At 47.7% G+C, this 26222-nt stretch overlaps 2 protein-coding genes across 9 annotated transcripts in view; both read right to left on the bottom strand.

The window, feature by feature from the left end:
• The window catches only part of Xylb (xylulokinase), a 57472-nt gene extending 48580 nt beyond the window's left edge, over positions 1-8892 (bottom strand). For 4 of the 8 annotated variants that reach the window (XM_029570095.1, XM_029570096.1, XM_029570097.1 and 1 more), the window contains exons 1-4: positions 8738-8892; positions 7268-7350; positions 5829-5898; positions 1520-1600 (exon numbers count right to left, since the gene is read on the bottom strand). In XM_029570095.1, the coding sequence (XP_029425955.1) occupies positions 1520-1600; positions 5829-5898; positions 7268-7350; positions 8738-8809 (306 nt within the window). In that variant the 5' untranslated portion in view covers positions 8810-8892. Of the gene's footprint in view, positions 1-1519; positions 1601-5828; positions 5899-7267; positions 7351-8340; positions 8650-8737 lie in introns of those variants that run through there. The other 4 variants (XM_029570099.1, XM_017801467.2, XM_029570101.1 and 1 more) reach the window with 4 other exon arrangements.
• A 10934-nt stretch (positions 8893-19826) lies between these two features.
• Positions 19827-26222, bottom strand: part of LOC103744661 (3-ketoacyl-CoA thiolase B, peroxisomal) — an 11159-nt gene continuing 4763 nt past the window's right edge. Inside the window, exons 6-12 of the mRNA XM_029570094.1 lie at positions 24562-24660; positions 23859-23939; positions 21397-21587; positions 21082-21261; positions 20766-20821; positions 20534-20679; positions 19827-20191 (exon numbers count right to left, since the gene is read on the bottom strand). Of these exons, the coding sequence (XP_029425954.1) occupies positions 20116-20191; positions 20534-20679; positions 20766-20821; positions 21082-21261; positions 21397-21587; positions 23859-23939; positions 24562-24660 (829 nt within the window). The 3' untranslated portion in view covers positions 19827-20115. The remainder of the gene's footprint in view (positions 20192-20533; positions 20680-20765; positions 20822-21081; positions 21262-21396; positions 21588-23858; positions 23940-24561; positions 24661-26222) is intronic.

The following is a 26222-nucleotide window of genomic DNA, read 5'->3' as shown; positions in this document are numbered from 1 at the left end:
GCTTAAAAAAAAAAAGAACAGTAGCTAAAGCAAAGTTTACTATGTTCTAGGCACCATCCTGTGTATTTAATAGTCACATGGTCTTATTCTCATAAGGATATGGAGGCCCCAGGAGGCTGGATGACATGCTCAGATCATGCTTCTAAGAGCAGAGCTGGCCATGCCCAGGGCTCTTGCTCTGGTTAACACCTCCAGCAGCAGCTTGGAATCACCATCAGGGCTGTGTTACATAACTGGAGGTCCTCCATAGGGTACCCAGTACACACTCAGGGCTCAGTGCTCTTTGATGGCATTACTGCTACTACTACTTTCTACTAAAACTACTTTCAGGGCTGAAGCGATGTCTCAAAGGCTAAGAGCACTTGCTGCTCCTGTGGAGGACCCAGGTTTGGTTCCCAACTGGAGTTACTGCCTGTAACTCCAGCTCCAGGAGCTCCAGCGCCCTCTTCTGTCCTCCTCTTGCACTCTACTCACATGCATAGCCCTCCCACATACATACCACATAATTTAAGATAAAATAAATGAAATTATTATCATTGTTAGTATAATTCTTGTGGCTTTTCCTTCAGGAGAATAGCAATTTTGGTGTTCCTAAGTAGCCATAATAAGTTCACATCCAATGTTCCCTCTAAACCTTTAGGGGACTGCTACATAGTTCTCCAACCAACTATCCTATTTTACTATCTATTCATCTAATTTTAGAGTAATAGGGAATGAACTTAGGGCTTAATACATATTATAAAAGTACTCTAAAGCCAGGCATGGTGGTACATACCTTTAATCCCGGTACTTGGGAGGCAGAAGCAGGAGGATCTCTGTGAGTTCAAGGCCAGCCTGGTTTACATAGTGAGTTCCAGGCCAGCTGGGGCTACAGGGAGACCTTGTCTCAAAAAAGACCAAAAGAACAGTACTCTAGGGCTAGAGAGATGGCTCAGTGGTTAGGACCACTTGCTACTCTTGCAGAGGACCCAGGTTTGGATCCCAGAACCCATATGGCAGCTAACAACTGTCAGTAACTCCAGTTCCAGGGATCCAACACCCTTTTCTGATGTCTGCATGTATTGCGTGACATGGGTGCATTTATACACATACAGGCAATACACTCATACACATAAAATAAAAATAATAAATATTAAAAAAGAAAGTACTCTACCACTAAACTATATTCCTAGCACTCTTTTTACTTTGAGACAGAGTCTCTCTAAGTTGTCCAGGCTGGCCTCAAACTTACTCTGTAGCCCAGGCAGACCTTGAACTTGCAATCCTTTTGTCTCAGCACCCCTATAGCTGGGATTACAGGCCTGTGCTACCAGGTCCTGCTAAGTGTTCTTTTATATATAATGCTTAATCACAGAAACATCTCAGAACCTTTTGCAAGGAGGCTAGTTGTACAGTCTCCAAGGTGAAAGAGCTGGAGGCATTGTTACTACCAACAAAATGTGTGTGAAAGAGGAGCCATTGGCTCAGCACCCACCCCCTGCCAAGACAGATGCCTTCAAAGGGACTGCTGTTGACAAACCTGGCCTGCCCCAGATAAGGCTAGGACTTGAGAGAAGTCAAAGCCCGAAGCCTTCATCTTCTCCAAGATCAGGTCCAGAGCCTGTGAAGAAGAACAGAATCCCCTGTGACTAAACTGAACCACTGAATCCTGTAAGCCACAAGTCTCAACATGGAAATATCAAGTATCAAGAGGCTCTGGGCAGAGGAATGTCTTCAACACCGGATCTGTGAGGATTAGAAAAGGGTGATGCACACCTTTAATCCCTGAGCTTGGGAGAGAGGCAGGCAGATATCTGAGAGTTCAAGGCCAGCCTGGTCTACATAGTGAATTCCAAGACATCTGGGACTACACGGAGACCCTGTCTCAAAAGACCAAAAAAGAAAAAAAGATTTGTTTTAGGCTGAAGAGATGGCTTAGCAGTTAAGAGTACTGATTGCTCTTTCAGAGGACCTGGATTCGATTCCCAACACCCACAAAGTAGCTGACAACCACCCATAACTCCAGTTACAGGGAATCCAATGCCTTCTTCTGAACTCCACAGGCATTGCACGGCACAGGTGCACTTACACACATGCAGGCAATACACTCATACACATAAAATAAATAAGAAAAAAATCAACAAACAAGATTTGTTTTTATGTATATGTCTATGTATCTATGTGAATATATGCTACATGTATGCCAGAGATTGTGGAGGCCATCAGAGGTCATCATATTCACTGGGCTGCAGTTATAGGCTGGAGTTACATAGCTGGAGTTATAGGAATTATAGGTGAACCACCCAGCTGGGTGCTTGGAAAAGAACTTGGGTCCTCTGGAAAAGCAGCAAGCACTCTTAACCACTGAGCCATCTCTCCAGCCCATTTCTGTTTTTGTTTTTGAAAAAGGGTGTCACATCTCATATATATCAGGCTGGCTCTCAACTCACTACATAGATAAGAATGACCTTGAACTTTTGAACCTTCAGCCTCTACCTCCCAAGTGCTGGAATTAGGGGTGTACATTACCACACCTCACTCTGGCTGAATACATTTTAAATAAATGAAACCATAAAGCACTAATCCTCGGGTCTAGCATCTCTACTTAGTGACGTCCAAGCACTCAAGAAGAATCAAAACAATGCTACTCAAATTTTGTTTTCTCTTGCATTTCCAACTCACCATACGGATGGTCTGACCTGAGTGCAATAGAGAAGGGAAAAGCCAGGCAGATGTTGCCATTGGAGGAGGGCTCCAGGCCCAGAGTCCCTGCATGCAGGACGTTGAAGGGTGAGTGCAGACGCGGCTCTTTGCGCCAAGTCCCCATTTAACACCCACAATCTGGCTGGAATCTTCTTTCTAGCAATACGTGGAAAGGATGGCAGTGCCCAGCAGAATGTGACACTGTCCCTTAAGATACTTTTGCAGAATGGGGATGTAGCTTAATTGGTAGACTACTTGCCTAGCATACATAAAGCCCTGGGTTCCAACCGCAACACCACATAAAGCCATGCATGGTGGGATTACCTATAATCTTAGCACTTGGGAGATGAAGGTAGGAGGATCAGAAGTTCAAGGTCATCCTCAGCTATCATAGGGAGTTTGAGGGCAACCTGGCTCCTCTTTCAGAGGACCCAGGTTCAGTTCCCAGCACCCACATGGTAACTAACAACTGTCCATAACTCCAGTTCCAGGGTATGTTTCAGGGGGCCCAACACCCTCTTCTGACCTCTGAAGACATTGCATGACATGAGTGCACTCACATACATGTAGGCAAAACACTCATACACATAAAATAAAAATTAAAAACTAAGTAATTAAAATAGATATTAAAATAATTCACAGCAAGGATTTGAAACTTACCTCAGCAGTATCTCCTCCGAGAACAGAGCTGTCACTCCACCTTTTGCCTAGACCCCAACATCCCTACTCCATGGTAGAGCATTCTGCCTGGCCCTGACAGTGCTCCTTGTTAAACATCAGATAGGAACCCAGGGACTAGCAAAGGTAGGAAGATGTTCAGTCCCAGAAGCTGCTGTAGAACAGTAATCGCCCTGGCTCCTCCCACACACCTGACCCTAGTCCTTAACTTAATCTCTGAGACCCTTGACAGTGGCCCTTGCCTCTGACCTCCCACTACCACAGTCTGGCTCAGTTATCTGAAGTACATTTCAATCTATCTGGTTGGAATCCATCCTTTACCCTAATCCTCCAATGCATGAGCCATGGTCAGGATTCATTTTAAAAATATTTTATTGCCGGGTGTGGTGGCGCACGCCTTTAATCCCAGCCCTCGGGAGGCAGAGGCAGGCGGATCTCTGTGAGTTCAAGGCCAGCCTGGTCTACATAGTAAGTTCCAGGACAGCTGGGGCTACAGGGAGACCCTGTCTCAAAAAGACCAAAAAAAAAAAAAATTTTATTGGGCTGGAGAGATGGCTCAGCAGGAGCACCAACTGCTCGTGCAGAGGACCCGGGTTCAATTCTCAGTGCTCACACGGCAGCTAACCGTCGTAACTCCAGTTCCAGGAGATCCCATGTCCTCTTCTGACCTCCTCAGGCATTGCACCATACAAATTCACTTACACACTCATATTTTTTAAACAAATATTTTGTTGTCTTTTGTTTTGTTTTGTTTGAGTCAGGGTCCCAATGTGTAGCCCTGGTTGACCTGGAACTCCCTTATGTAGACCAAGCTGGTCCATATCACGCCTGACCCCAGAAATGGTTTAAATACAGGAAATGGGGCAGGCTGGTAGCACAGGTCTTTAATCCCAGTACTCCAGAGACAAAGGATGGCAGATCTCTGTGAGTTCGAGGCCAGCCTAGCCTACGTAGTGAGTTCCAAGCCAGCAGAGCTATAGAGCGTGATTTTGTCTCAAAAAAATTGTAATAGCTGGGCATAGTGGCACACAACTTTAGCCCCAGCACTCGGGAGGCAGAGGCAGGCAGACCTCTGAGAGTTCAAGGCCAGCCTGGACTATGTAGTGAGTTCCAGGCCAGCTGGGGCTATAGGGAGACCGTCTCAAAAAAAAAAAAAAAAACAAGAAAAAAACTTGAAAAAATATTAATATTAATAATAATACATACATACATGCAAACATACTTACAAGAAATGGTTAAACAGAGTAATAAGAAAGGAAAGGATTTTGGCAGACACACTAAGTGCAGCCTTTGGCTGGCCTCCAGTTTCAGGGTCTTTGGTACCCAATAGCACACAAGGCAGGCCCAGACTTGTCGTACCTGCCTATATAGCTGAACAGATCCTTGGTCTTGTGCTATGACATCATGAGTCACCAGATCTAGCCACAAGCAGATGAGGGTGGGTGGTCCTAAGCAAGCAGGCCTGGCTTGGGGTTGATCTCAGTCTGACTGATAACTATAAGTCACCACTCTGAGTGTCTACACCATGAGGATGACCACTAAGACCCAAGGGCTGTGTCTGGGCTAACTACAGTGTCTGGGAAAGCCTGACTCTCTGGCTGGGGACTTGGCTGAGTTATTAGAATGCTTGCCTAGCACACAGGAGGAAGCTCTGGGTTTGATTCTGAGCACTGCAAAAATTGGGCATGGTAGGGCACACCTATAAAACCAGTATTTAGGAGGTAAAGACAGGAGGATAAGAAGTTCAAGGTCAGCCGGCATGGTGGTGCATGCCTTTAATCCCAACACTTGGGAGGCAGAGGCAGGCGATGTGGGTTCAGGGATCGAACGCAGGTTATCAGGCTTGGCAGCAAGCACTTTTACCCACTGAGCCATCTAACTCAAATGGGTTTGATGGTTCTTTTCTTTCACTTAATTGAATCTTCTATAAAAGCTATCCATTGGCCAGGTGTGGTGGCGCACACTTTTGGTGCCAGCACTCAGGAGGCAGAGGTAGGTGGATCTCTGTGAGTTTAAGGCTTGCCTAGTCTACACAGTGAGTTCCAGGTCAGCTGGGGCTACAGGGAGACCATCTCAAAAAGACCAAAAAATAAAAAAATAAAAAGAAGTTCATGGTCATCTTTGGCTACACAGTGAGTTTGAGACCAGTCTCAAAAAATAAAATTTTTTTATTTTCATGGGCTACATGAGACCCAGCCTTAAAAAATAAAAATTAAAAATTAAATAAAAATGACACTGGAAGGACTTACCAATCTTAGGAAGCCCTAATGAGCCCACTCTGCTGAGTACGGTCACCAGCTAGGGCTAGCCTGCCCCAGGAACCACTCTGACTCACTTTAACCCTAAGGGTTAAACATGGTCTCAACAGATGCCCTGGTAAGCTGCTACCTTGGGGTTTCCTAGCAAATTATGAAGTCTGCCAATGATACAAGTTGGAGACAGAAGAGGGAAGGGATCCCTGTGCTTACCTGGACCCACATCAGGACCGGAGAGGTGACCGTCAGCCTGTCCTTGTGTACATGGACACCGCCCTGAGTTCTGCAGGGAGAACAGGGATGTGGGATGGAGCCCCAGGGCAGGCAGAGCACTGCAAAGCTGCCTTGTGGTGGTAGAGGCCGGAGGACTCCAGCTGAAGGATAATACCCCCTAGCTTCAAGAAGAGACTGTAGACTGACCAGAGAAAGATACAAAGAGAAGGCACAGAATCATCCAAAGTGGTCCTGGGAGAGTGATGCTTAGAAGGCACCTTCTCAGAAGAGAGGCACCCAGAAGAGAGGGGCTTGCTGAGCCCTGTGGTTGAAAGTGCTGGCTTTTTTTTTTTTTTTTAGCTAGAGTCTTATTTTGTAGCCCAGGATGGTGTTGAACTCATAGTCTTGTGCATTGCTAAAATAACAGGTGCATGTCATCACACCCAGCTGAACAGGTAGCTTTATAAGAGAGACAGGGGCTAGTTCTGGGCAGAGACAGGAACTAGTTGGGGGTGGTGGCACACACCTTTCGTCCTAGCAGAGGCAGGTGGATCTCTGTAAGTTCAAGGCCAGCCTGGTCTACATAGCAAGTTCCAGGCCAGCTGGGGCTATAGGGAGACCCTGTCTCAAAAAAGACCAAAAATAAATAAGAGAGGCTGATGGGATAGCTCCAGGGTATGGTAAGTGTTTAGTAAACACAAGGTCTTCTTGGATCCACGGCACAGAAAGAAAAATGAATAAGTAAACTGAGAAGCCAAGGGTGGTGGCATATTCCTATAATTCCTAAATTCAGGAGGCTAAGGAAGGAAGATTGAGTTGGAGGCCAGCCTAGCCTACAAAGTGTGGTGGCAGGTGCCTATAATCCCCACACTTGGGAGGTAGAAGCAGGAGGATTAGGAGTTCAAGGTTATCTTCAGCTACGGAGTGAGGGTGAGGCCACCCCAGGCTACATGAGACCCTGTCTCAAAGAAAGGGGCGGGGGGAGGGGGCAAAAAAGATACACACATATAATACATGCATATACCTGTGTACACGTGAATTCCTTCCCTTTGCCATGTGATGCCCTATGCCAAAAGTACTCCAAAATTAAGAAAGCTGACAGCAGATATGACCCCTAAACTCTGGCTAGAAGCATGAGCCAACATCAACTCTTTTCTTTATAATATACTGTCTGTGGTACTGTTTTATTATAAACAGACAACTATCAGATTCTAGCACCCGCACAGTGCCTGGCACAAAGCAGATCTCAAATGTATAAGTGAATGAATGAATAGAATTGGGAAAGAATGGAGAGAAAGCATTCCATATACAGAAAAAAAAAAAAAAGATGCTCAGAGCTCTACTGCAGTTTGGTCAAGTGAGAACAGTGCTGTTGATCAATGTAAAAGGTTGGGGAGGATCTCAAACCACCAAGCTACACATGCACACCAGGTACATACCCAAATTCAGGAAGGTCTCTGTCAAAATGCACACTGTCTTCATAGTAGACATTCAGCTCCGAATCAACAGCAACAACTTTCACCTGGAAGGCATTCATGAAAATGGTGTATACAGGGTTGTCTCAGCTTCTACTGTGGCCCAAGCCACTCCTCACATCAACAGGCAAGGTTTAGCCTAAAGACCACCTTGAAGGGTAGGGTATACCCTGTAACCATAGCAACAGAGGCCCCATCTGGGCACATGCCCAAAGATTCAGAAAAAGAAAGAAGACAAGTAGAAACCCCCACTGTCTATAAGAATCTGTTTTCCCTAACAGCTGATCCCACAGTCACACATTGGGAAGGTTCACAGGTGAACTGGGTCCCTGACCTGGCAAGAAGCATGTCTGTAGGGTCTGAGAAGTCAGGCAAGGCTCATGGGTTGTTCTCAGAGCCAGGCATTAAGGTCAAGACAGACAAGATATCCCAATGATGCCATTCCAAACTCAAGGCAGATGGGGAAACTGAGCTTAATTTAAGACCACAACCCGACTTTTCCTGGACAATGGATAAACGGTCTAGCAGGACAAGGTGACTTTCTGAGTCTCTCAGGATGCTCCCAAAGGGACTGGTGAGTTCTGACTCTCGACCCATTTGAGGAGAGGGTTTCATTGCCAATATGTTTATTCCAAGTAAGTGCATGTAAGCAGAAAAGCCCCCTGGGAATCCCATACCCACTTTGAGGTAAGATTTTGATTCAGCACACTTACCGGCTGGAGCCTTGGGAACACCACCAACCTCTGACCAGCAGTCCTGGACTGCAGACCCTGGCACGCTAGTGTCAACCAAGAAAGAGGGGCAAAGTCTATCGTTTTAAAAAAATAAAAATGGCCAGGCGTGGTGTCCTGCGCTTTTATTCCCAGCACTCGGGATGGTTAGAGGCAGGCGGATCCCTGTGAGCGAAGGCCAGCCTGGTCTACATTGTTAGTTCCAGGACAGCTAAGGTTATATAATGAGACTCTACCTCGAAAATAAATAAATAAATAATAAATAAATAAATAAATAAAACAAATTAATCAATTAATGGTTCCCACCTGCAATCCGGTTCCAGGTTACTATGCAAGCGCGCACCTCTGCCTGTCTGCTATGCGGTCTTTGCTGAGCTCAGTGTCTCTGGGTCCCTGCCATCCCAGGGGACGGCACACTGGCCCCTCCGGTCGCTTACCCGCCCGCTACGTGTTCTCTGAATCCCGCCGGGAGCCGCCCGCCGTTTCCGGAAGGACGCATTTGGCTGGCAGAGCATCGCCAGATTCCAACCGCGTGCACCGGGATTCGGGCGCGGCAGCGGGAAGCTGGAGAACCGGGCGCGCACTCGGGTCCACGCAGGATCCGCGCGCCCAGGGTGCCCCGGGTGTGCCAGTGCGCTCCCCACGTGACCGAGGAGGCGGCCCCGCAGCTCCAGCCCTAGGGATCTGCGACCCGGGAGCGTACCTGCTGCGTGCTGAAGTCCCAGCCCAGGCAGCAGCGGCGAACCGCGCTCTCCTCCATGGCTCCGCTGCGCATCCGGCCCTCAGTCCTGTCCAGCCTGGAGAGTCTCCGCGCTCCGAAGCTCCGAGACACCGGGGCCCGCCCCTCGCCCCGCCCGGCCGAACTCTGGACCGGAGTCACGAGTCAGAGTTTACACTCTGGCGCCGCCTGCGGGAGGAAGCGAGAAGGGACTGAGTCTGCCCGGGGCCATAGATGGTTCCCACCCTCCAACACAGCCCACTTCCCTCCAGGTTCATTGTCCCTGATGGTGCACAGACCTGCCCTAAAATGACTTGGCTTCCCCTGAGGACACTACAGGTTTGAACTTAGTCTCAGCTAACTTGTTCTGGCCGGTTCCTCTGGTGGCCTTGAGCCTGGGAATCCTCTAGAATTGTCTCTTGGATACTGGAGCTGCTGTCCACCCATGGTGGTGACTCAGAGGTTCTAAGGAAATGTCTCCTGAGGTTGGAAGACTTGGGGTCTGACCGGGACTGTACAGACTTAGCAATACGAGTTAGTCCTCATGTGTGTCACATGTCACTTCTGGATTTAAAAATCAGAGTTCATAAGCCGGGCGTGGTGACACATGCCTTTGATCCCAGCACTTGGGAGGCAGAGACAGGTGGATCTCCGTGAGTTCAAGGCCAGCCTGGTCTACATAGTGAGTTCCAGGACAGCTAGGGCTGCAGGGAGACCCTGTCTCAAAAAGACCAAAAAAAAAAAAAAAAAAAATCAAAGTTCATGAGCCTGTGAGATGACTCAGTAGGTAGAGGCGCTTGCCACCAAGTCCAGGGACCTGAGTTCCATCAGTGGTACAGACATGGTGGAAGGACAGAACCAATTCCCACAAGTTGTCCTCCATCCACCACATGTGCACCGTGGCACATGGACCACCACACATACACATGCAATAAATAAATAAATAAATAAATGAAAACTCAGTTTTTGTGGATTTGTTTTGTTTTGCTTTTTGAGAAAGGGTCTCCTTGTAGCCCCAGGTAGCCCAGAACTTGCTGTGTAGACCAGGCTGGCCTCAATCTCATAGAGATCCACCTCCCTCTGCCTTCTGAGTGCTGAGATCAAAGGTATGCCCCCCCCAAGACCTGGCAAATAAATGCAATTTTATTATTATCATTATTATTATTATTTATGAGTGTATTGCCTGCATGTATGTATGTGCACTCATGTCATGCAATGCCTGAGGAAGTCAGAAGGGGGCGTCGGATTCCCCTGGAATTGGAGTTACAGACAGTTAACCCCCCATGTGGGTGCTGGGAATAGAATCCGGGTCCAGTGTTCTTTGGCCAGTCCAGTGTTCTTAACCACTGAGCCAATTCTCCAACCCATGAATGCAATTTATAGGCAGGTGTGGTGGCACATACCTTTAACCCTAAATACCTGTCGTTTAAGGCTTGCACTGCTTAGTGTGAACATGGGACCCTGCAGTCACTATTCATGATGACAATAGCCAGATATTTGGACCAGTCAAGAACAGATGTGTGGCCTGCTGGGTACATTTAGTCCTCACAGTGATACTGGGAAGTCTAACTCCATTTTATCTTGTGTTCATTTGGGTCTTGTATTCCACTTGTACTAGTTCCATTTTTTGTTCGTTTTTGTTTTTGTTTGAGATAGGGTCTCCCTGTAGCTCCAGCTGGCCTGAAACACACTATGTAGACCAGGCTCTGCCTCTCAAGTGCTGGGATTAAAGGTACATGCCCAGTTTACTAGTTCCATTTTTTTTTTTTTTTTTTTTGGTCTTTTTTGTTATTTTGTCCTTTTTTTTTTTCAGAGCTGAGGACCGAACCCAGGGCCTTGCGCTTGTTAGGCAAGTGCTCTACCACTGAGCTAAATCCCCAACCCCACTAGTTCCATTTTTAAAAAACTTTTACCTGGTCATGGTGGCATATGCCTGTAATCCCAGCACTTGGGAGGCAGAGACAGGAGGATCTCTAGTTCAAGGTCAGCTTGGGCAATTTAGTGAAACCCTGCCTCAAAATAAAATTTAAAAGTAGCTGAAGATGTAGCTCAGTAGTAGAACACTTGCCTGACCTGTGCACTAGGGTCAACTCCTAATAATTAAAAAAAAAATCTTTTGGGCTGGAGAGATGGCTCAGAGGTTAAGAACACTGGTTGTTCTTGCAGAAGACCAGGTTCAAGTCCCAGAACCCACATGGCAGCTAACAATTGTCTGTAGCTCCAGTTCCAGGGGATCCAATGGCCTCTCTGCAATGGGCATTGCATGACACGGGTCCACTTACCTACATGCAGGCAATACACTCATACACATAAAATAAAAATAATAAATATATTTTTAAATCTTTTAAGTTAAACCTGGGGTAGTAGCACACACCTGTAATCCAACACTTGGGAGGGTGAGATAGGAGAATCACAAGTTCAAGGCCAGCCTGGGCTATATGACTATCTCAAATAATCTCAAAAAAAAAAATTCTGACAACTTCATGTACTCCCTTCCTTCCTTCCTTCCTCTCTCCCTCCCTCCCTCCCTCCCTCTCTCTCTCTCTCTCTTTCTCTCCCCGCCCCAGGACTCAAAAAATCCCTGTACCCCCAGCGTCCTTAGTAGCTGGGACTATAGATAAATGGCACTATGCTTGGCTGAAATAATCTTTTTAAAACAAAAATGTTTGAGAGAGTGTCTCACTAGGTTGTACAGTTTGGCCTAGAACTCACTATGTAGCCCAGCTTGGCCTTGAACTTGCAATCCTCCTGCCACTGCCTCTGAAGTAGCTGGGATTACAGCCTGCACCATCACATCTGGCCTGACATTATCTGTTTTGTTTTGAGACAAAGGCTCCTGTATCCCAAGCTGTTCTTGAACTCAATGTGTAGCTGAGACTGACCTTGAACTCCTAATTCTCCTGCCTCTCCTTCCCAAATGCTGTAGTTTCAGGTGTGTGCCACCACACCTAGTTTGAAATTATCTCTCATTGTCACTCATAGATCAGCTGATTAACCAGGGGTTAGCATGTCTAAGCTCATGTTGGGGTGACTCGATTCTATGTGCTTCTTGTTTTCCTCTTGAAACCAATACAGCATGCCACCCGCACACACCTCTGAGAATCCAGCATGAGACTTCTAAGGCTCAACCCGGAACTGGCATACTACATACTTGGCCTCCGTGCCACTGGTTAAAGTCTTATGGCTAGCCAAAAGTCAAGTAGTGGGATGAGACCACAGCAAGGGTGAGGGTACAAGGTGGGGTAAAGAATGGGGCCAATGTAGACTGCCAAGGCCGATATCACACACATGGAGAGGAGTTTCTTTCTCTTAGTTGGAGTCAAGGAAAAGACTCAAGCTGGGAGAGAAGGGTGAGATGGTATTTAGCCAGAACATGGTGGGTTTGAGGTGCCTCTGGAGTGTCTGAGTGGAGATGTTGGGCAGGACAGGTCACTGGATATATGGCTTCCAGATCAAGAAACGGGTCTGGGCTGAAAACAGTGATATGGGAGCTGTCGTCTTCCAATGTGAGAGGGTTAAACATTAAAAAGAGCTCAGAGTAGAACAGGTGGAGACTCCCCAGAGAGAACTGTGACGGTGAAGAGCAGGTCAAACACAGAAAGGGATCATGACAGGCATATGATAGAAGTCACTAGAAGAACCTTCCTAGAAGGTGGGGCTTTTGGCAGGGTTGCATGCTACCTGGAAACTGTCAGGTTTAAGAGTAGAGAGGCAGGTCACTGAAACTTCATCAGAAATAGACTCAGTGGAGCCCTCAGAGACCCTTCTCTGTGCCTTAGTCAGCTATAGAAAAAGGCCATGGCCTGAACAGCAAACACCTATTTCTCACAGTTCTCCAGGCTGAGACGTCTAAGGCTGTAGTGTGTAAGGTATGAGGGCTCTTTCCCAGGCTTGTAGACAGCCACCTTCTCTGTGTGTTGTTTGTGAAGAAAGGGGAAACTCTCACATTGCCAAGGGGAACAGGAAGACAGCACAGCTCCCTCTGACACACACAGTAGCTTAAGGAGTTCTCCTAATCTGTAGGGACCTAAAATCAAGGCAAATTCATGACTTAAAAGAATTTTAGGACTAGTCAATATGAAGCAGAGTCAGTCAGACATTTATTGAAGCTATTTTAATTATTTTTAGTCTTTTTTCAGGGGGGGTTCTTTTTGAGACAGGATCTCCCTATACAGCCAGCTGGCCTGGCACTTGCTATGTAGACCAGGCTGGCCTTGAACTCACAAAGATCCTCCTGCCTCTGCTTCTTGAGTGCTGGGATCAAAGGTGTGTGCTATCACACCCGGCCGGAAAATATTTTTGTGGTTTTTTTTTTTTTTCCGTTTTTTTTGAGACAGGGTCTCCCTGTAGCCCCAGCTGTCCTGGAACTCACTATGTAGACCAGGCTGGCCTTGAACTCACAGAGATCCGCCTGCCTCTGCCTTCCAAGTGCTGGGACTAAAGGCATGCACCACCATGTTTGTCTTAAAACTTTTTTAAAGTAAAAAGAGGGCTGGGGATGTAGCTCAGTGTTAGAGCACTTGCCTGGCACATACAAGGCCATAGAGTCAACCCCTAGTATTGCAAAAAACATCCCAAAACAAGCAAATAGAAATTAAGGCACAAACTAGACAAAACCAGTTCTAACTCAGATTCCCTTATTTACTACATGAATCTGAAATTGTACAACATTATCTGTATATATAAGACATCTTGGTATACAGTAGAAATTAAATATCTCTTTTGTCTATTATGACTCAGAGGAAATAAAATTCTTCGTTACATCAGTGGGAAGGTGTTATGAGTAAAAGTGAGTATTTTGAATGATAGTCCCTACCAGGGCAAGTATCACATAGATTTCTTATCAAGATTGGCTGTGGGGTTGGATCTGCCTCCTGTTAAATAAGTAACTCATGAAGCTGAGGTTAAGAGTTTTAAAAAGCTGATTCTGTGTTTACAGCTAGAGAAAAGCTTGATGGACTTTGATGTTTAAGTAAACAGAGTTCTGAAGGGGAAAGTACTTATTTCCCACCAAATGGGAACATGCCTGCTGTTTATGTGTTTGAGCTTGCTTTAGAAAGCAAATTTGGTTTAGGAAATTAAATGTTAAGAATTGGTTCCATTTGTCTAATTTTACTACATCCATCCCCTAGGGTCTGCCTTTTTTCCAAACTCTCTGAGTATTTGAGGCAGATAATAAGTCAGTACTTTCACTTATGTGAAAGAAAGGTCCAGGAAGACATACCCTGAATTATCATTAACAAGTTATCTGTATGAGAGAGATTTAGAACCTAGTGGTTAGGGGATGACTTTCACATTTAAATTTTCTATATATGGTTCAGTTTTAATTTGTGGACTAAAATAATAAAGAAAAAGAAAACAAAATAACAGCAGTTTGGGAAATCCCAATATCCCAATCCCAAGTTGCTTAAAACTTTTTTTTTTTTGACAAGGTCTTGGAGGCCATGGGCCTAGAATTATATAGACCTCAAAGTCACAGTGACCCTCCTGCCTCAGCCTTCTAAGTGTTGGGACTACAGTCTGATTGATTAGAACTTTTAAACCATTCTTATATTTTAGATTTTAGTTATTATTATGCTATGTGTATGAGTAGTTTGCCTATATATGTATACAAGTGTACCATCTGTGTGCAATGTCTACAGAGGCCAGAAGAGAGCATTAAATCCCCTGGACTGAAGTTACAACAAGATTGTTAGCCACCTGAATCTGGGTACTCTGCAAGAGACATCCTCCAGCCCAAATCATTCTCTTTGTGAGACAGAATTCCTTATAGCCTAGGCTGGCCTCAAACTCAATATGTAGGTAAGAATGGCCTTCATTAAACCCCTAATTCTCCTACTTCCACCTTACCTTGAAAGTGTTGGGATTACGGCAAGTACCACCATGCCTAGCTTAAATAATTCTCTTTAATAACTAGGGTTTAGAGCCATGCATGGTGGTACATGCCTTTAGTCCCAGCACTCTGTAGGCAGAGGCAGGTGGATCTCTCTGATAGAGACCATCTCCATAAAGGCCAAATGAATGCTACAGCAAGGCCCTGTCTCAAAAAGACCCTTCCCCCCAAATTAGTGGTTTAAACCAGGTATTGTGGCATAGACCTGTAATCCCAGTACTTGAGAGGAAAAAGCAGGAGGATCAGGAGTTCAAACTCAGCCTCAGTTTTATAATGAGTTCAAGGCTACTGTGGACTACATGTGATACTCTCCCCCCTACAAGGAATGCCAACTATTAAAATCAGAAGGAATGGTAGAATTAGAAAAATGTGCTTTTGTGTTAAAGAATAAATTTTAAAAATGTCAAACTGCTTAGAAAGCAGAAAAATTAAAACATCCTTATCAGAACCTTTAGGATATACTCAGAGATAAATGCATGTCCTTGAAATATTGTCATGAAAGAGGTAATTAATCCCATATAGTAGATACAACTGTGTTCTCCAAAAAGATGTTCAAAAGTTCTAATTCCCAGAATGTGACCTTATTTAGAAATAGTTTTTTTGCCAGGCATGGTGGCACACACCTTTGTTCCCAGCACTCAGGAGGCATAGGCAGGTGGATCTCTGTGAGGTCAAGGCTTGCCTGGTCCACATAATGAATTCGAGTCCAGCTGGGGCTACAGGAAGACCCTGTCTCAAAAAGGCCAAAATAAAGGAAATGGAGAGATGGCTCAATGGTTAAGAACACCGACTGCTCTTGCAGAGGACCTGGGTTCGATTCCTAGCACCCACATGGCTGTCCTTAATTCCAGTTCCAGGGGAATCTGATGCCCTCTTCTGACCTCCACGGCATTCCACGACACAGGTGTACTTACATACATGCAGGCAATACACTCATTCACATAAAATAAAAAGTAATAAAATATTTTTAAAATACCCAAAAAAAAGAGTTTTTGAAGAAGACATTGCTGTAGCCCAGGGTGGTCTAGAATTCACTTTGTAGCCCAGGCTAGCCAACTCATAGCATTTCTCCTGCCTCAGCCTCCTGAATGTTAGATTTATTGGCATGAGTCACCACACTTAGCTTAAATTCAATTTAATTTAAATAAATTTTAAGATGCAAATCCTGTATCATATTGTCCACATTCCAAGTCTTCAGTAGTCACATATTGGGAGCTGAATATTCAGGGCTGCCAGGTGCAGGCTGCCTCCATGCACCCTCTCCCCGCCCCGGCCAAGCACCTAAGGGGATAGTGGCAAGGCCTATCCTGACTGACCCAGGGTCAAGGTACAGGCAGTTTGGCTCCCAGAGAGCAGCTAACAGGATATTGGCAAGGCCTGTCCTAGCTGACCCAGGGCTAAACCTGTACAGGTCAGTCTGTGATACTCAGTCTCCAGGTGCATGTGTTTCTCTTAGTAGTTCTGCTTGGGTGCTGCTGATACAATTACATATGATAAATGCAATTGTTCCCAGGTACATGCCTTTGTCTTATAAGTTCTGCTTGGCTACTGCTAACACAAGTACATGTGATTAATGAAACTGATGATTGAAACGACGTGGTTCAAAGGAACTTGTGGTTTTGTGCTATATTTCTATAGTAAGAATTTTCCTGCTTTGAGGCAAGGTATAAAAGCATTGTTATCCTGCAATAAAGTTCCTGTTTGGTCATCAGCCTGCAGGTCCTCCTGATCCCAGCTGTTTCTATTATCTGTGTCTTTTTTCCTTCATCCCCTACCCTTCCCACTTAGGTTTTAGGATTCCCCACCGCTGGACTGTGGCAGTCACATTTGGCTGTTACTGAATTGTACAGGACCAATAAACACTAAAGAAACTTAAATCATATATATCTGGGCCTGAGAGATGGCTCAGCGGTTAAGACTGTGTACTGCTCTGGCAGAAAACCTGAGTTCAGCTGTCAGCACCCATGTCAGGCAGCTCACAAATAACCTGTAACTCCAGATCTGTATCTTTATATCTATATCTGTACATGACCTCCTAAGTGCTAGCATTACAGGTGTGTACCACCATGCCTAGCAGATATCTATCTACCCATCTATCATCTATCTATCTATCTATCTATCTATCTATCTATCTATCTATCTATCTATCTATCATCTATCTATCTATCATCACTTGAAACAATAAGAACAATAATGTATATAGTTAATTGTAATTGTAAGGGTCTAGCAGACATGTCAGACTTCTAGGATTTTTTTTTTTATGTGTATGCGTGTATTGCCTGCATGTAGGTAAGTGCACCCATGTTGTGCAATGCCTGCGGACAGAAGAGACCATTGGATCCCCTGGAACTGGAGTTACAGACAGTTGTTAGCTGCCATGTGGGTGCTGGGAGTCAAACCCGTGTCTTTTGCAAGAACAGCCACTGTTCTTAACCGCTGAGCCATCTCTCCAGCCCCAAGACTTTTCTAGGATCTTAATAAAGGGTCTTACAGTGTCTGTTGACCCTCAAGTTCAGAAATTTGTACTTTTTCTTAAAAAGTTGATTACGAGCCGGGCGTGGTGGCACACACCTGTAGTCCCAGTACTTGGGAGGCAGAGGCAGGTGGATCTCTGAGTTCAAGGCCAGCCTGGTCTACATGGTGAGTCCCAGGACAGCTGGGACTACAGGGAGACCCTGCTTCTAAAAGACAAAAAAAAAAAAAAAGTTGATTCCGGTGAGCCACTGAGGAGCAGTCTTTGGGCATGGATTCCTGTCTCAACTTCCTGTATGCAGTCCTCGGCCCACTCATGCGTCTTCAGCCCAATTCCCCACAGCAGCCAGAGGTCCTGTGGAAAGAAACGCTGGCTTGCCTGTCCTCTGCTTCAGGCTTAGCAGGCTCCTCATGTTCTCAAGATAAAGACGCAGACTTTCCTCAGCCCAGGTGCACAACCTCAGGCCAGGCCATGCTAAATGAGAAAAGTTGTTTCCTAATTCTTGGTCCTTTTGGCCTCCAACTCCTGAGGGCAGGGAAGGCCTGTCTTCAGTCCCGACAAGGTGCTGTGCACAAAGCAGGCGTGTCCAAGGTTTGGGGACTGAATGCACCAGGATAGGGGGTTGCTGAGCTGTGTGCTGCTGCAGCTGGCTCAGTCTCCAGATTCCCTGAACCAGGGGCTGAGCAGGACCTGACTGGACCTGCAAGGACCCCAGGAGGGCAGCAGAAGACAGAGTGAGAGCTTCAGGAGGGGCAGGCCCAGGAGGGGGTGATGCTATGTTCATATCTACTTAGGTGGACTGGACATGTCCTTCTCACTGTCCCTGGAGCTGCTGTCCTACCAGAAGCTTCTGGCCAACCAGATGCTGCCCAAAGTGGACACTCAGCAGAGTGAAAGTGGAGAGATAAATGGTGTTTACTCAGGGTTTACTCCTGGGGTACACCAACCAGACCCCACAGACAAGTCTGGGGCTGACCCACACACCAGGGAGAAAGAAGGCACCTGGCTGGCCTCTTCCCAGGCTGCCCTACCCTAAGTGTGAGGGGCTGGAGGATGGGAACTCCAGGAGCTCCCTGAAGAGAAAGGAAACCACAAGGACAGATTCAGGGTATGGTCTGATTGGTGGGGACAGTGAATACCCAAGGCAGCTGTGAGGGATGCTGCTGGCTCCTGTGGGGCTCCAGGGTGAGGTCCACCAACCAGAAGGTCACAAATCAGAGTGGAACTGAGAGGGTCAGAGCAGCTGCCTGGAGCCACAAGTGAGCTCCTGTAAACAACCCCGACTAAAATCTCTGGTTCACCGAGTGGAATCATTTATTTGATCTGCTGTTGGGGCCCTATCTGGAGTGAGTAGCTATTTGTTCAGGGCTCCTTAGGAAAAGTCACATGACAGCTTCGCAGCAGGGAGAAGGCAGAAGGCAAAGGCAGTGGATAGCTGACAGACCTACCAACGTGGGAGCACAGAGCTCCATGGGAGCAAGGCTGGCAGAGGGGCAGAGGGTGCCCTTAACCTGTTGTCATGCAGAATCCCACCTGCCCTCTGACCTTGGTGGCGGTGGCAGTGGCAGTCCCCTGCTACTACCTACTGTGCTGCTGGCCCAGCTCTGCTCAGACATATCAGTACTTGGGGAAGGCAGGGTTCCTTGTATGCCAGGAACCCCAGCTCAAAACTCCACCCCAGTGGGCAAGGATGCTTCATCTCTCACTGAGTCACAGGCTTGGGCCCCCAGGAGGTGCCCCTAAGGGCTGTCATGGCTGTGACAGAGCTGCAGTTCTCCACCAGCTGGGTGGACTTAGGGACCTGCTTCGTGAATGAGCAGCGCACCAGGATGGTCTACCTGATGAACCTCAGTAGCTGCTGAAGTTACTGGACTGTGTTGATGGGTATGTCGTGCCCTCCCACCTGTCCACTGCTCCTTGGTGGAACTGGGCAAGACCCCTAGGAAGGGCTGCTGAGGTCCTGTCCGTGCAGACTGGCTCCTCAGCACTGGTGGCTCCTGCCAGTCCTCCAGTCCCTGGTTGCCCTGCCCTGTGTTGCTGGCAGGACCAGAGATGACACTTGAGAGACAGGGCTGGTCTGGGGGAAATGAAGTCTTGGAGGGGGTCACAATATGAAGCACCCTGTGCCCATGTGTGTCTATCCCTTCAGTGCAGGGCTGGAGGAGTTGGCAGAGGAGGTTAGGGCTTTTGGGGTCTACCCAGGCCATCCCACCAATGCACCCCCCCAACCTCCATTCCCTTGCAAGTGTTCTTCACTGGGCACGGGGGGGGGGGCACTGCCTAACCTCACCTACCCGCCTCCCCAGGGACTACCGGCTGTATGAATCCATGCTTCTGGTGGAAGGCATGCTGGGTGAGAAGGCCTGCACCCTGCAGGTATGGAGCTGAGGCTCTTATGACAAGAGATAGTGGCACCTCAACAAGCTCTGAGGCTCCCCAGCACTCAGTCTCAGTCCCAGCAAGTCAATATGGCCCAGGGCTGAGGTGCAGGGGTGCTGAGCAGGAACATGGACTACAAGGCCGAGCAGCATCTAGGATCGGCGAGTGTGGTCTGGGGCAATGGTGTCTGTCAGGGCTCAGCATGACAGTCTCTAGAGCTCATACATGGGCTATTCTGGTGAGAAAACCATGGCTCTTAATCACTGCAGAAGGCACACAAAGCCCAGCAAGGCAAAAGCTGGCCCCTGGAGGAAATGACAGCCACCACAATGAGATAACACACATTTACTACATCCATTGCACTAACCATGGGGTCATCGTGCTTCAGAAGTACACAATGGCCTTGTGGCCTGAGTGGTCCATGCACATTTCAGTCTAGCTTGATGGGGTAGTCCCACCTGTTCCTGTACTGTGTCACCAGTGATCACATTCTCTAAAGTGCTGTGATTCGTCCACCCAGTGCTCACCCCTCCAGTGCTGTGTTCCATATGGATGGCTTCTGCAGTGTCCCTCTCTGGCTGCCACAGGACATTCTGGGTAGCACCTGCAGCCAGGGCCTCAGTTCCCAGGGTATTCGAAGACAGCAGCGGCTCCCATGCCGGTCCCGATGCACATGGACACCACTCCATATGCCCTGGAGAAAGGAACCTGTGTTGTCTGGGCAGTTAGACCCCAACCCTTGCCCATACCAGGCTGAGCATGAGAACAAGGGCTCATGGACAGAGATGCAAGACCAGCAGAGCAGATCTGTGGGAACTCAGCCACAGACTGCCCACAGACATGGGTGAAGGAGGCAGACACACTCCAAAGGCTATGCTACCTTTTAAGCAAGCCTTCAGAAAGACAAATGTTACCCCTCTAACCTCTGTTCAGAGTTGCCTGTGAGTGCTCACCTCCCCAAACCTCAGCCCTCAAGCACAGGAGCTCATACACTCCCTCATGACACCCCATGGCACCCCACAAGAAGCGGCCTTACCTCTTCCCCCGGCGTTTCAGCTCATTAAGCAGCGTGACAACCTGTCGCGCCCCAGTGCAGCCCAGGGGGTGGCCCAGGGCTATCGCACCCCCCAGAGGGTTGACTTTCTCTGGTGGAATTCCCAGCTTCTCCACACAGTAGAGGGCCTAGACGGAGCCAGAGCAGCAGATGGAGCCTCTGCCCACCCTACACTGTTGGCCCCACTCACTCCCACCACACCACCTAGGCTCACCTGACTTGCAAAGGCCTCGTTGATCTCAAAAATGTCTATGTCACTCACAGTCAACCCTGCAAGCAAGGTACAGACCAGAGCTGATGGCCATTGGGCAGTACTCCAGGTTTCCCCTAGACCCCACTCAAGCACAGCTCTAGCGGTCTACTGTTTCTGTCGGGTGAGTGGGTACCAGCTGTAGGTTTGGCAGAACTTGGATGTGGGGTGCTAGCTGCCCCACATTCACTCCACAGTATCCACAAGGTCAAACCCAGCACACAGTCCCAGCTCCAGGGTATGCAGGGTCCAGGTGTAGGGTGAGAAGGAGCTATCTTACCTGCTTTCTGCAAAGCTTCAGGGATAGCATAGGCAGGTCCGATGCCCATGATGTCAGGAGGGACTCCAACCACTGCAAAGGACCTCAGGACCCCAAGGATGGGGAGCCCCAACTCTTTGGCCTTGGACCTCCGGGCCAGCAGGACAGCAGCTGCCCCATCACTCACCTGGCTAGAGTTTCCTAGGGGAGGATGAGTAGGGTGAGGAGGCATCAGGCTGAACTGAATAGAACTTGCATTCCTACTATTGCCTTGCCAAAGGGCCTGGTCAGAATAGAACCACCCACCTGGCTCAGCCCAACCTGGCCCGTACTCACCAGCCGTGGTAGAGCCACCATCCTTGAAGGCAGGCTTCAGCTTGGCCAGGCCCTCCATGGTGGTGCTGGGTCGGATGCCCTCATCCTGGGACACAGTGATGGTCCTCTTGTTGCCCTCATCATCAAGGACAGTGGTGGTCACAGGCACAATCTCTTCCCGAAAGCAGCCCCTGCTCTGGGCTCTTGCTGCCCTGCCGGCAACATGGACAGCGAGACTCAGGCATGTTTGGTTCCCCTTCTTGCCTGTCCCCAGCCTTTGCCAGCTCAGGAACACATGAACCTCAGGCTTTTTAATTTGGGGGCATACCTGGTACCTGGGGAGTCTGATTGATTGGTAGGAATTCCTCAAGACCCCCAGCTACCTTTGGGTAGGGAGGGGATGACTGTGGCCATCCCCAGGCCATCCAGGATTTCTTCACCATCTGCTCTACATCTCTAGATTATGTCCAATTCCCACCTCAAAGGGGAGGAGGAAGTTTGGAGATGGTGGCACAGTCCTTTGTTTCCATTTTAATATGTGTGTGCACACCATTTCACACACATGAAGGTCAGAGGTCAACTTTTCTGGAGTCAGTTCTCTCCTTCCACCTTGTTTGGGAAGGTGTTATCTTTTCTGTTGCTAAACTGAGTACTCCACAGACCAGCCTGTGAGTTTCCTGATTCCCCTGTCTTTGCTTCCTGTCTCACTGCAGGAGTGCTAGGACTGGGATTACAGGTACCCACCACCACATCAGGCTTTTCACATGGGTCTGGTGATTGAACTGGGGTTATTAGGCTTGTGTGGCAAGTATTTTCACTCTTTTAAAAAAAATTTTATTTAGCCAGGCGTGGTGGTGTACACCTTTAATCCCAACACCCAGGAGGCAGAGGCAAGCAGATCTCTGAGTTCAAGGCCAGCCTGGTCTACATAGCTGGGGCTACAGGGAGACCCTGTCTTAAAAAGACCAAAAAAAAGCATTTGTTATTTTATTATTTTTATTATTATGTGTATGAGTGTATTATCTGCTTGTATATACTCATGACATGCAATGCCTGTGGAAGCCAGAAGAGGGCACTGGATTCCCTGGAACTGGAGTTACAGCTGGTTGTTAGCTACCATGTGGGTGTAGGAACTGAACCCAGGTCCTCTGCAAGAGTAGCCAGTGCTCGTAACCACTGAGCCATCTCTCCAGTCCCAATTTTTAAACAATAGTATTATTATTAATAATAATTATTATTATTTTGATCTTTTTGAGACAGGGTTTCCATGTAGCCCCAGATGGCATGGAATTTACTATGTAGACCAGGCTGGTCTTGACCTCACAGAGATCTGCCTGCCTCTGCCTCCTGAGTGCTGGGACTAAAGGCGTGTACCACCACACCTGGCTTCATTATTATGTTTTTAAAGTCAGGGTCTCACTATGTAGCTTTGGCTGGCCTAGATCTTGTTTATGTAGACCAGGCTAGCCTTGAATTCAGAGATCCACCTATCTCTGCCTCCTGAGTGCTGGGATCAAGGGCTTGTGTCAACACTAGAGGCCCTACCATGAATATTTGTGCTGGGCTCTGTTAGCTTTCCTTTTGACTCCAACAGTGAAGATTAATCTCAATTGTTAACTTGATAACAATACAGAATAACCTGGGAGATGGGTCTCTAGGCATATGTGGAGGGATTATCTTGATTAGCCTAGTGATGTGGGAAAACCTACCCACTGTGGGTAACACCATTCCTTAGGCAGGAATCTTGGACTGTATAGAGAGGAAAATGAGCAGAGAACAAGTATTTATTCATCATTCTCTGCTTCCTGACTGCAGGTGTATGACCAGCTCTTGCCACCTTGACTGCCCCACCAGGATGAACTATACTCTCAAACCGTGAGCCAGAATAAGCCCCTTTTCCCTTAAGTTGCTTTTATCAGGTTATTTTATCACAGCAACAGAAAAGTAACCAAGGTACCAACATACGTATTTTACCTGATCCCTAGTTTGTGCAAATTTAACGTGATGTGTAATAATCTACTGGATACATTTTCCCACTCAGTGTTGAAGCACAAGGATTATTAGGATGACCTTTGCAATAGTGTGCAAAATCGAAGGGCAAGGAATGCAAAGCTTTCCTTGCATATATGCTGAAGGACATTAAGAAGCTAAGAATCCTACCCAAGGAGATTCTGCATCCCTTTCTTTGCTGTCTTCATTGTAGAACTCAATTGGCCAACCTAGCCTGCAGCTGCCAAGAGGTCTAAGGCTCTGGGCTTCTTTCACAGCAGCCCAGCTTTGCCTCAGGTCACCTCCCAAGATCCATGTCTGCTCCACAGGTTGGCAAGGCAGGGCTCTAACACAACTAGCCCCATACTTCAGACCTGAGGTTTGTCAAGCCCTGTCTGCCTAGCTGTGTGCTTGGGAGCTCTACTTCAGACCATTAGGGTGGCCTTGTGACTCACTCTCAAGCCCTATCAACATCTCATCCAAGTTGCACTCACTTCTGCTGGGAGGTCAGTGCGAAGGCATCCTGCTTCTGCCTCGAAATGCCAAACCGCTCAGCCACATTCTCCGAAGTTATCCTAGGACACAAACGGCAAAGATGAGTCTGGTGGTCTGGGCTGCACTGTAAGGCTGTACTTGCACCTCTGGGTATTCAAGTTAGAGGCAGGGCATCCAGTCCATGCCCCAAGGACAGGGGTGGTTCTCCTGTCTCACCACAGATGTTGAACACCCAAGCTGGACAGATCCTCAAAGGTTCATATTCCAAAGGCACCCTCTTAAAGGATAGAACAGCCTGAATATGAGACCCACAGAAGAAATCGTCCCTTGTGCCAGTTGCTTCAACCCATAGGAGAGGGGCACAGGGGATGCTAGGGGTGCTATATGGCTCCGGCTTCTCTTACAGTTCCCAGGCTCTCCTATCCTCCCTGGAACATGGCACCTCAGATAGGGTAATATAAGACAGGTTATGTTTGGAAACTTGGGGCTCAGAACTTGAGGGGAGATCTCTGGAAACAGAAGTCAAGAGCAGCATCAATCCCATGCCCAGTTCCTGCAGAGCACATTGACACTCAAAGAAAGGAGGATGAACAAGGAAGGCTAGGTACTGCCAGCATCAAAGGAGGAAGTTCCTTGGCACCTGGCTGAAGAAAGACAGCACTGAATAGACACAGACACATACAACTTCATGTGGACGCTTACCCCATAGGTATCAGGCAGTCTTTGGCCTTCTCATTCTCCAGCAGGCGTGAAGTAATATTTCCAGGATTCCCTCTATCAGACAGGGACATGGACTCCACCCTGAGAAGGAGGAGGGGGCTCAGCCCTAGTAGGAAGCCCCAGGGATGGCCAGCTGTGTGGCAAGTTCTGGGCAGTAGCCAGGGAGCCCTTGGAAAGTGTAGTAGGCTATCTGGGAGGCCTGGGAAGGGCAAGCGGCCCATGAGGCAGGCCCATAACTACAGGACAGCTGAATCCTGTTTTTTCCTCTAACCTGGGTCATAGTGCTGCACCAGGCAGACTCTCAGGGCCAGGGTCTCACTGCCTAGAACAAGTGCTGAGGCGGATAGCTGGCAGCTCCCACCAAAGCCTTCCAGTGTGCGCCCCCACCCCAGCATAGGACATTTACCCAGTAAGTCAGGCCTGGCTCTTAGTGCCTAAGTTAGAAGGGAAAGGGAGAAATTTCTTTAAAGCAAGTACAAAGTTAATATCAAGCAAAGAGACCTGAACAAATAAACAAGGAGGTGAGGTAACTCAGAGGAAGGCCAGGTGGTCGGTGTAGAAAGTTTAGAAGGGATGGGGAATAAGGCCTCAAGGATAGCAAATGACCTTAACCTGGTGTTTTCCTGCCTCCAGTACTAGCTTGAACTCTTTTCAAGCAGAAGAGCCCTTTAAACAGTGTCACCACAGGACACAGAACCCATGGTGTCAGCTATGTAACCACAGCTCTATCTAATCCTCTTATAATAGTCATAGAGCTCAGGTAGGAGTCTCCTTTTATAGATGAGGACAGTGAGGTCTGAGTGGTAAGGAATTTGTCCACAGTTGTCCAACCTGGACCACAACTAGGCAATCTGGCCCCAGAGATCATCCTCAATGTGGAGGCCCTGGGAAAGCTGCACTCTCAAAAACTAGGAAATGGTTGAGTTGTGATGTGGGCATCCTCAAGGCCCAAATGATTCATATTCAATGCCAGGTTCCTCAACCTGCCTAGGTATAGAAGCTCCTGAGGAACTCATGGAGTCCCAGTACTTCTCCACAAGCCACTACACATACCGTCCTCAAGTAAGACAAACACAAGAAACAGCAAAGGGCAGGATGGCCATGATTCTTCCCTACCACAATCCCTGTTTGTGAACTTTGGCTATGTTCTTGCTAAGACTAGGTCAGGACAACCCAGTGCAAGGCAGCTGGAACCTGGCCCTAGACCAGTAACGCTGGTCAAGAAACGTTCCACAGATGACCTGAGAGGCAGTGGGAGCCTGTCAGAACCTAGGATGCTGGGCTCTTGGCCTGCCAAGGCCTCCCTCCATCAGTGTCTTCCCAGTGTCAGATGTCCCAGGCTGGGACCCAATACCCTGTCCCTCCCTGCAGCCACTTTCAAGAGCCATCAAACATCAAAGGCATTCTTAGTTTCTTAGTGTGGTATTTACTTTTTTTTTTTTTTTTTTTGTTTTTTTTCAAATGGGTTCCTCCGTTGCTCCAGCTGGCCTGGAACTCACTAGGTAGACCAGGCTGGCTTTGAACTCACATAGATCTGCCTGTCTCTGCCTTCCGAGTGCAGTGACTAAAGGCATGTTGACACCATGCCTGGCTATGTGTGTGTGTCATTATTTTTAAAAAGTATTTTATTATTATTTATTTTT

This window comes from Nannospalax galili, unplaced genomic scaffold (assembly GCF_000622305.1).
Source record: "Nannospalax galili isolate Female #2095 unplaced genomic scaffold, S.galili_v1.0 scaffold1263, whole genome shotgun sequence".
Lineage (NCBI taxonomy): Eukaryota > Metazoa > Chordata > Mammalia > Rodentia > Spalacidae > Nannospalax > Nannospalax galili.
The sequence above is the reverse complement of the archived record's forward strand: the minus strand, read 5'-3'. Positions and strand labels throughout refer to the sequence as shown.